The following is a 9800-nucleotide window of genomic DNA, read 5'->3' as shown; positions in this document are numbered from 1 at the left end:
AAAAAGCCAATAATTAGAAAAAAAACTCAAAATACCAGTAATGAAAATAAAAACTGAATTTAAGACACAAAGAGATAAAATAATAAAATAAATAAACTGAACCTAAGACACAGTGACTAAAAAAAAAAAAAAAAAAAAATCATTGTAAACTCTGCGTGTGATCTAACAAAAACACTATATAAATGTTCGTTGATTATTATAAGTATAATTAAATATATAATAATAATATATTCAGTATATTTTATAATATATTTTATTAATAAGAATATAAGTAATAATATATAATTAATAATTCATATATTTGATCATTATATAGTCAAAGTATTTATTCAAGACGTAAAAAAAATACATGCAATTTTATCAATATAATACAAAGATATGCAAATAAGCATATAAACACACGGGTAAAGAAGCCACCGAGAGAGGAAAGAGATAAGGCGGGAGGTGAATAAACGGGAAGAGGAAGAAAAGGAGAATTAGCGTAGAAGAAGAGGGGAGTGGAAAACTCAAGATCGAAAGAACAGAGTGGACTCTTGGGTTGGGGGGGGGAGATTAGAAAAATAATAATAAAAAAAATAATAATAAACACTCTTTCACCTCTCTTCAAAAAATAATAACAAATAAATGAATAATAAAACAAAAAATCTCCTCAACATCCACACCCCTCAAATAAAAATTTTAAAAAAATTAAAGGAGAAAAAATGGAAAAAAAAACTACCCTTCAACATCTTTCAAAAAAAAAAAATAATAATAATAATAATAATAAAATCTCCCTTTCCTCTCTTTTCTCTTTCTTCTATCTTTACTCTCTCGTTCCCTATCCTCTTCTCTTCTTTCTCTTTCTCTCTCTCTTTCTCTCTCCCCCTCAAATAAACACAAAAAAGAAACAATTAAACAAGCAAAAATAATAATAATAGTAATAATAAATAAGAATAATAATAATAACTACAGCCTCGCCACATCCCCGAATCCCCCCCTGACACGGAATCGGATGCACAAGGCTTGAAGCAAGCCCTTGAAGGAGGCGTAGAAGGACCTAGAGCCCGCCAGGTACGACGCCCAGAAGCCGAAGGAGCCGGCGGTCATGACGGAGGGCTGCAGGACGCAAGGAGAGCGAGGTCTCCTCCGCCAGGGACATCTATCGAAGGAGGAGAGGGAAAGACGCGAGAATTAGAGAAACAATAAATAAAAGAAGGAAAAGGTGTGAGAAGTAGAGAAACGAGGATAATAAAGAAAGAAAGGAGAGGAAAAGGGTGTGATAATTAGAGTAACAAAGGATGAAATAAAGAAAGGACAGGGAAAAGGATGCGATAATTAGAGAAAAAGGATGAATAATAAAAGAGAGGAAGAGGGATCATAATCCGTGACCAATTAGAGAAACAAGAGGAAAGAGAAAGGAGAGGATGAGAGATATTAGAGTAACAAGGATAAATAAAGAAAGGAGAGGAAAAGATGTGATAATTAGAGAAACAAGGAGGAATAAGTAAAAGAGAAACCAGATGTGAGGAATACGTGATGGGGATGGACGATGGTGATAAGCACAAATAAAGCAAAAAATATACGTAATTACTAGGACATATGAAAGAAAAAGAAATAAAAAGGAATAATGAGATAAACAAAAAAAAGAAAAGAATTTAAGAATTGTGATGGAGATTGACGACGATAAATAAGTAAAATAAAGCATATATAAATAATACACTAATTACTATGCAAGAAATGAGAAGATAAAAAGAGTAATAAACCATGCAATAACAAGGGAGTGGGAAAGCATGCGAGAACTCATAATAGTGATAAAAAATTTATTCAGGGACTTGTCAGTAAATCCTAAGATATCAAAGCCTTTGCTTTAGTTACTATTCAGATTTTGTTCCAATAAATACGAAGATTTGTTTAGACTTTGTTCCGTAAATCTAAAGACTTCTATAGACAATGTTCAATAAATCTGAAAACATTAAACTTTTTTTTCAATAATTATGTAAACTCATCTAGACTTTGTTCAAAAATTACTCGTCAAAGCTTATTTAAACTTTTTTTTTTATTAATTATATAAACTCATCTAGACTTTGTTCAAAAATTACTTGCTATTCACGCCCACCTGAGAAGAACACATCCTGGGCGTGCGAGAGGTGTTCGCGGGCGTAGCTCAGTTCATCCGAAGCGACGATGAAGACGGGGTGGGCGTAGCGGGCGCGGTAGTGGGCGAGGGCGGCCTCGTAATAGTCTGACGAAGGGAGGCTACACTTCTGGAAGTTCTGGGAGGGGGGGAGGGGGGTAGGAAGGAGGGAGGGAGGGGGTAAGGGAGGAGGGGGGAAGGGGAGAAGGAAGAGAGGGGGTTACTTTTTTTCTTCTACTTTTTTTTTTGTCTGTTGTCTCTCCATTTTTCTTTCTTTTTCTCTTTTTTTTTTAACTTCCATTCGCTCTCTTATTCGCCTTCTCATTCTCCTATTGCTCTCGCTCTTTCTCTCATCGCCTCTGTCTCTTTTTCTGTCTACCTGTCTGTCTGCCTGTCTCTCTTTTTCTCTGTCGCTCTTCTCTCTCTCTCTCTCTCTCTCTCTCTCTCTCTCTCTCTCTCTCTCTCTCTCTCTCTCTCTCTCTCTCTCTCTCTCTCTCTCTTTCTCTCTCTCTCTTTCTCTTTCCTTTCTCTCTCTCTGTTTCTTTCTCTCTTTTTCTTTCTCTCTGTCTCTCTTTCTCTATCTTCTCTTTCTCTTTCTCTCTCTTTCTCTTTCTCTCTTCTCTTTCTCTCTCTTTCTCTCTTTCTCTTTCTTTCTCTCTTTCTCTTTCTCTCTCTCTTTCTCTTCCTCTTTCTCTCTCACCCATTCTCACACTTACAAATCTCGCTCACTCTCACTCTCACTCCCACGCTCGCTCCCACTCTCACACTTAACAAACTCAAACATATGTGTGTCTATTGCAATTGACCTTCGACAGTTGCACCACTTGTTTGCACAGTTTTCCCGTGTGATTCTGCGCCCGTGTCCCTAACCTCCAGTTCACACCGATCGTAGGTTACAGGATGTTGGTTTACTTGCGATGGAAAGGATAGACATAGATATACGTACGCACATATTATGTATTCATTCATGCATACGTGTTTGTGTGTGTGTGTATGTGTGTATTTGTGCGTGCGTGCGTGTGTGTGTGTGTGTGTGTGTGTGTGTGTGTGTGTGTGTGTGTGTGTGTGTGTGTGTGTGTGTGTGTGTGTGTGTACTGTACAAACAGTTAGTAGAGGAATAGAAGGACAGAGAGAGATAAAGTGAATCACTCACCTTCGTAAATTTGACATAATCTGATCGCCGTATGTGAAAGCCAATAAAAGTCGTATTTTCTCCCACTTTCTTCCTTATCTTATCAAGGAAATTCTGAGCCTGTAAGTAAAAGTAGATTTTTTTTTGTAGAGAAAATGGTTTATCCCTTTCTCGTTTTCTTCCAAAAAGACAAACGGGGGGTAACTAAAGCAAAATCAATAGTCTCTGAAGTACACGAGATCTGTAATCGGTCTGTTAAACGTCTACAGATAAAAAACGAAGGTAATAATAACCAACTGGATATCCACTCAGTCACGTTTATTTTTATGATTAATGAAGACTTACTTTTTGCTTTAACTCGCGACGTATTTGAAAATTACTGCGAATTACAGCATGGTGACCAGCAAGCATTTTCATTCTGTTTGGATACCCTGTAAAATAAAATAAAAATAAAAATAAATAATTAGTTCGTATTGTTTTTTATCATTATTATTATTATTATTTATTTATTTATTTTATTTTATTTTTTTTTTTTTTTACGTGGTTTTAAGTTTTCGTATGAAAATCCCCTTCCCTTACATCCCTCCCTCTCCTCCCCCCCCCTCTCCCTTTCCCTTTCTCTTTCCCTCAAACTCTCCCTCACCCTCCCTCCCTCTCCCTCATCATTCCACCTTCTCCCTTACCTCCCACTTTCCTTCACCTCCCCTCCCACCCTCTCCCTCCCCTCCCAACCCTCCCACCTCCTCCCCCACCTCCCTCCCCTCCTCCCTCCAACCCTCCCACATCTCCCCCACCTCCCTCCCCTCCCTCCCCACCCTTCCCTCCCCTCCGAAACCCTCCCAACCTCCCACCTCCTTCCCCTCCCCCTACCCTACCCATCTCATGTAGTGAACGACTTGGTCCCATCTAGTCGTCTCGCTCCAGGAGGTATCCCTTTTGAAACCTCATCCCTCCAACTCTCCCACAGGCTAAAACATTACCAGGCAACTGGAAAGGGCGAACTTGGGGTGGCAACACTTCCTGGTGGAGTCGCCGCGTGGCGACGTTTGCCCTGCAACGTAGCTAGAAACACGGAAGCCGCGGTTTTACGATGCCTGAAACTGCATTATACTCCCTCCGTATGTCAACCGAAATCGCGATCGCCATCCCTCCAGTGAAGCTCGAGGGCAGGATTTATCTCGCCATTGAGGAGATGCGCGAACGGTGTTGCCACGGACCGCTGTTTTTTTTTTTTTTTTTTGTAATATCTTTTTAATAAATATATAAAATGTTTGTATTTGGATGGCACCAGTCTCTCTCAACCACAAGACTAATGATATAGAGAATTTTATTTTTTTACATTTTTAAAGAACATTTAGTATCTTATGGATTTTAGTTTTAATACGCAGAAGAGTTTATCATTTTAATTCAAAGATTTTATTGTAACTTTACTTTTATATCTACTTTTATTTATTGAGTTATTGAAGTTTTAAGCACCACTTTCCCAATGGTTCTTCTAAGATCAGATGATATATTTATTATTTTACGTTAATGCTGATTTTAATTATTTTATCATATAAAGGATCTTATTTTCATATTTTAGCTTAATTTTAAAGTTATTTTACTGATCAAAGAACACAAGAAAGAACCAGTGCCCCAGGTTTTCGCGCCTGAAAGGCAATGTGGGAAGCGAGAAAGCAGGCCAAAGGGGATTCAGGGATTGGTCGTGAGACTGGTTAGACTGCTCAGGGATCCCCGGAATGGGCCCCCCTAAAAGACAGCTAAGTGGTTGTGGAGATTGATTTATATATAGGTTGTGAGAGACAATTTGACCGAATATTTATTCGGAGAGTGACCACAGTGATCTGGTGATTTCTTTATTTATTATTTTAGTGTTTTTGTATGTGCTTTTGTTTTATTGCGCTTACTGCTTTATTGGTTTTACTGTTTTTTTGTGTTTTAGTGCAATGAAAGTTTTATTGTTTTAAGTGTTTTTGCCATACTATTTTAATAAATGTTTTATTATTCGTCGCCATTTCCCTCGCATACCTATGTAAAGGAAAAAGGATTGAACAGTTCAGTGACTGAAACCGCTCTTGGTAATCGCTACTCCCTTGCGTATACGCACACGCCTCTCCTCGGCTCATTCACGCTTACCGACCTTTATACTCCCGCAACCAACACGTACACTACACACACACACACACATACACTCGCATACACAATCTATCGCTCCTTTCCCCATCTCTTCTACACTATTCCCCTTCCTACAAACAACATAAACGTTCCCATACGTAAATTAAATGGGTGGTGGCAGTGACGCTACTTTTTCACATTCTTGCGGGATATAACTGTATTCAATTCACGACACCCTCCCATCTCCTCCCCCTCACCCCTCCCCTCCCCATCCCACCCTCCCACCTCCCCATCCCACCCTCTCCCTCCCCTTCCCACCCTCCCCATCTCACCCTCTCCCTCCCCTCCCAACCCTCCCACATCCTCCCCCACCCCCTCCCCTCCCCATCTCATGTAGTGAACGACTTGGTCCCATCTAGTCGTCTCACTCCAGGAGGTATCCCTTTTGAAACCTCTCTCACCTCCAACTCTCCCACAGGCTAAAACATTACCACGCAACTGGAAAAGGGCGAACTTGGGGTGGCAACACTCTCCTGGTGGAGTCGCCGCGTGGCTACGTTTTGCCCTGCAACGTAGCTAAGAAAAACGGAAGCCGCGGTTTTACGATGCCTGAACCTGCACTATACCTCCCTCCAGTATGGCAACCGAAATCGCGATCGCCATCCCTCCAGTGTAGCTCGAGGCGCAAGGATTTATCTCGCCAGTGAGGAGGATGCGCGAAACGGTGTTGCCACGGACAGCTGTTTTTTTTTTTTTTTTTTTTTTTGGTATTTTTTTTAATAAATATATAAAATGTTTGTATTTGGATGGCACCAGTCTCTCTCAACCACAAGACTATGATATAGAGAATTTTATTTGTTTTTACATTTTTAAAGAACATTTAGTATCTTATGGATTTTAGTTTTAATACGCAGAAGAGTTTATCATTTTAATTCAAAGATTTTATTGTAACTTTACTTTTATATCTACTTTTATTTATTGAGTTATTGAAGTTTTAAGCACCACTTTCCCAATGGTTCTTCTAAGATCAGATGATATATTTATTATTTTACGTTAATGCTGATTTTAATTATTTTATCATACAAAGGATCTTATTTTCATATTTTAGCTTAATTTAAAAGTTATTTTACTGATCAAAGAACACAAGAAAGAACCAGTGCCCCAGGTTTTCGCGCCTGAAAGGCAATGTGGGCAGCGAGAAAGCAGGCCAAAGGGGATTCAGGGATTGGTCGTGAGACTGGTTAGACTGCTCAGGGATTCAGGGATTGGTCGTGAGACTGGTTAGACTGCTCAGGGATCCCCGGAATGGGCCCCCCTAAAAGACAGCTAAGTGGTTGTGGAGTTTGATTTATATATAGGTTGTAAGAGACAATTTGACCGCATATTTATTCGGAGAGTGACCACAGTGATCTGGTGATTTCTTTATTTATTATTTTAGTGTTTTTGTATGTGCTTTTGTTTTATTGCACTTACTGCTTTATTGGTTTTACTGTTTTTTTTTATGTTTTAGTGCATTGAAAGTTTTACTGTTTTAAGTGTTTTTGCCATACTATTTTAATAAATGTTTTATTATTCGTCGCCATTTCCCTCGCATACCTATGTAAAGGAAAAAGGATTGAATAGTTCAGTGGCTGAAACGGCTCTTGGTAATCGCTACTCCCTTGCGTATACGCACACGCCTCTCATCGGCTCATTCATGCTTACCGACCTTTATACTCCCGCAACCAACACGTACACTACACACACACACACACACACATACACTCGCATACACAATCTATCGCTCCTTTCCCCATCTCTTCTACACTATTCCCCTTCCTACAAACAACATAAACGTTCCCATACGTAAATTAAATGGGTGGTGGCAGTGACGCTACTTTTTCACATTCTTGCGGGATATAACTGTATTCAATTCACTACACTCACCCTCTCCCTCCCCTCCCAACCCTCCCACCTCCTCCCCATCCCACCCTCCCACCTCCCCTCCCTCCCACCTCCCCTCCCCATCTCACCCTCCCCCTCCCCATCCAACCCTCCCACCTCCGCTCCCAACCCTCCCACCTCCTCACCCTCCCCTCCCCATCCCACCCTCCCACCTCCTCCCCATCCCACCCACCCTCACCTTCAAGGATATAGATCTTCCTCGAGCCTGGCTTCTTCGCCCGCTCCTCCCTCGCCCTCTCGATCGCCGGCAGGAGGTGCGCAACCATGTCGTCGCGGAGGTAGTCCGGCTCCACGACCTCCGCCGCGCCCATCTGCTGCGCCTCGAAGAGGAGTTCGCTCGCTGGGGGAGGGGAGGGGAGGGGGGGAGGGGGTGGAAGGAGGGCAGGGGAGAGGGAGGGGGGAAGGGGGGGAGGGGAGAGGGAGGGGGGAAGGGGGGGAGGGGAGGGTTAAGGAGGAGGGGAGGGTGAAGGAAGGGGAGGATGGGAGGGGGGGGGGTGAAATTGAGGGGGATAAGGCAAGGGAGGGGAAGGGAGGGATAGGGAAGGGGAAAAGAGGGGGGGGAGCGTGAAAGGAGGGGGGGAAGGGAGGGGGATGGGTACGTGAAAAGAGGAGGGGAGAGAAAGGAAAGGGGGGATGGGGAAGAGAATTTTCCACCGATTAATCTCTGTATATATGTATCTATCTATTTATTTATTTTACATATATCATATTCGTTATAACACACAGACACAGACACAGACACACACACACACACACACACACACACACACACACACACACACACACACACACACACACACACACACACACACACACACACACACACACACACACACACACACACACACACATAAACATAAACCCAAGTACAAGTTCCACAATACACACGTATAATACAAACAGGTTCAGGACGTGTTAAGTGAACTCACCCAAGACGGGCAAGGAGAGTGACGAAGGTTCCACCAATAACGTCACCATTTCGTAGATGCTCTGCGTGACGGCGATCGTGACGTCACTCCTGCCGGCGAAGGTGAGGGCGGTGGCGTAGGCGCTGAGGCAGTTCCCCAAACGGCCCACTGTGCTGAACACGACCAGCGGCCAGCGGGTCTCGGACGTGTTGAAGACCTGTTGATGATGGCGTGAGATTCTTGGGTGTGGCGTCACTTGTTTTAGATAGATGGGTTGATAGATAGATTAGTGGTAGTGATAGATAGGTTTTGACAGAGAGACACATGCATGAATGTGTGCATATACATAAACACACACGCATACACGCACACACGCACACGTACGCACGCGCGCGCACACACACAGACACACACACACACAGACACACACACACACAGACACACACACACACAGACACACACACACACAGACACACACACACACACACACTCACACACACACACACACTCACACTCACACTCACACTCACACTCACACTCACACTCACACTCACAACACACACACACACACACACACACACACACACACACACACACACACACACACACACACACACACACACACACACACACACACACACACACACACACACACACACACACACACACGCACGCACCACACCCCACACACACGCGCGCGCACGCTAACTAGTATTTTTTCGTCAACTTTTATACATTGCGGAACTTTTGCGGCTGACAGGGAACCGCCCCGCCCACCCCAGTATGTGAAAAGGACTCCAGTATGTGGAAAGGCTCCCATTTGACGCCTTCCTAACATTCTTTATTTATATATATAATGGATTCTGCTTTTCGTTTGATTTGCATGATGAGAATAGTTCATAAAGAGAGTTACAGAAGCTGTTGATTTTTAGCATCCACAGTGGGAGCATATGCTAATAGGATATTTTACATATACAGTGCTAAACGCACAAACTGACTGAAAAAGTCTATAGAGAGACCTAAGATATCACTGATCTGTTCCGTCTGATGAACAAGCACAAACCTTGATATAAATAGAACATTTTCCTGTATGTTATGAGTACTAAACTAAAATGGCTCTCTGTCTGAGAATCTAACAACTACTTATTACTTGTAATACTATTGTATGCTGGTAACATAGTATATTCAGAAAATAAATTCATATAATATTTTGAGGGCTTGGATCCTATAGAAGGCTTAGAGACCCCTGGAATATGCTTGGGGTCCCTAGAAAATGGCTTGGGGACCCAAAGACAGAGCTAGGAACCCAGAAATAGGCTTAGGGACCCCTAGAAAATATTCAGGGACCCCAGGGAAGAGCTTAGACTCCAGAAGTAAGTTTAGGGGCCACAATATTGGGGACCACCGTAAAAGACTTTGGAACCCCTACGAAAAGTTTAGGGAACGCAAGAAAAGGCTTCTTCTTCTTCTTTTAACGGTAGGTTCATGTCTGAGCCGCCGTGGTCACAGCATGATACTTAATTGTAGTTTTCATGTTGTGATGCTCTTGGAGTGAGTACGTGGTAGGGTCCCCAGTTCCTTTCCACGG

At 42.3% G+C, this 9800-nt stretch overlaps 1 protein-coding gene across 1 annotated transcript in view; it reads right to left on the bottom strand.

Annotated features, from left to right (window-relative positions):
• Nucleotides 1-1910: 1910 nt before the first annotated feature.
• Nucleotides 1911-9800, bottom strand: part of LOC119589676 (galactoside alpha-(1,2)-fucosyltransferase 2-like) — a 9739-nt gene continuing 1849 nt past the window's right edge. Inside the window, exons 2-7 of the mRNA XM_037938266.1 lie at nucleotides 8234-8429; nucleotides 7483-7644; nucleotides 3591-3676; nucleotides 3267-3365; nucleotides 2096-2252; nucleotides 1911-1942 (exon numbers count right to left, since the gene is read on the bottom strand). Of these exons, the coding sequence (XP_037794194.1) occupies nucleotides 1911-1942; nucleotides 2096-2252; nucleotides 3267-3365; nucleotides 3591-3676; nucleotides 7483-7644; nucleotides 8234-8429 (732 nt within the window). The remainder of the gene's footprint in view (nucleotides 1943-2095; nucleotides 2253-3266; nucleotides 3366-3590; nucleotides 3677-7482; nucleotides 7645-8233; nucleotides 8430-9800) is intronic.

Source organism: Penaeus monodon, chromosome 26 (genome assembly GCF_015228065.2).
Source record: "Penaeus monodon isolate SGIC_2016 chromosome 26, NSTDA_Pmon_1, whole genome shotgun sequence".
Taxonomy (NCBI): domain Eukaryota; kingdom Metazoa; phylum Arthropoda; class Malacostraca; order Decapoda; family Penaeidae; genus Penaeus; species Penaeus monodon.
Note: the sequence above shows the minus strand (reverse complement) of the source record. Positions and strands in the feature narration are given on the sequence as shown.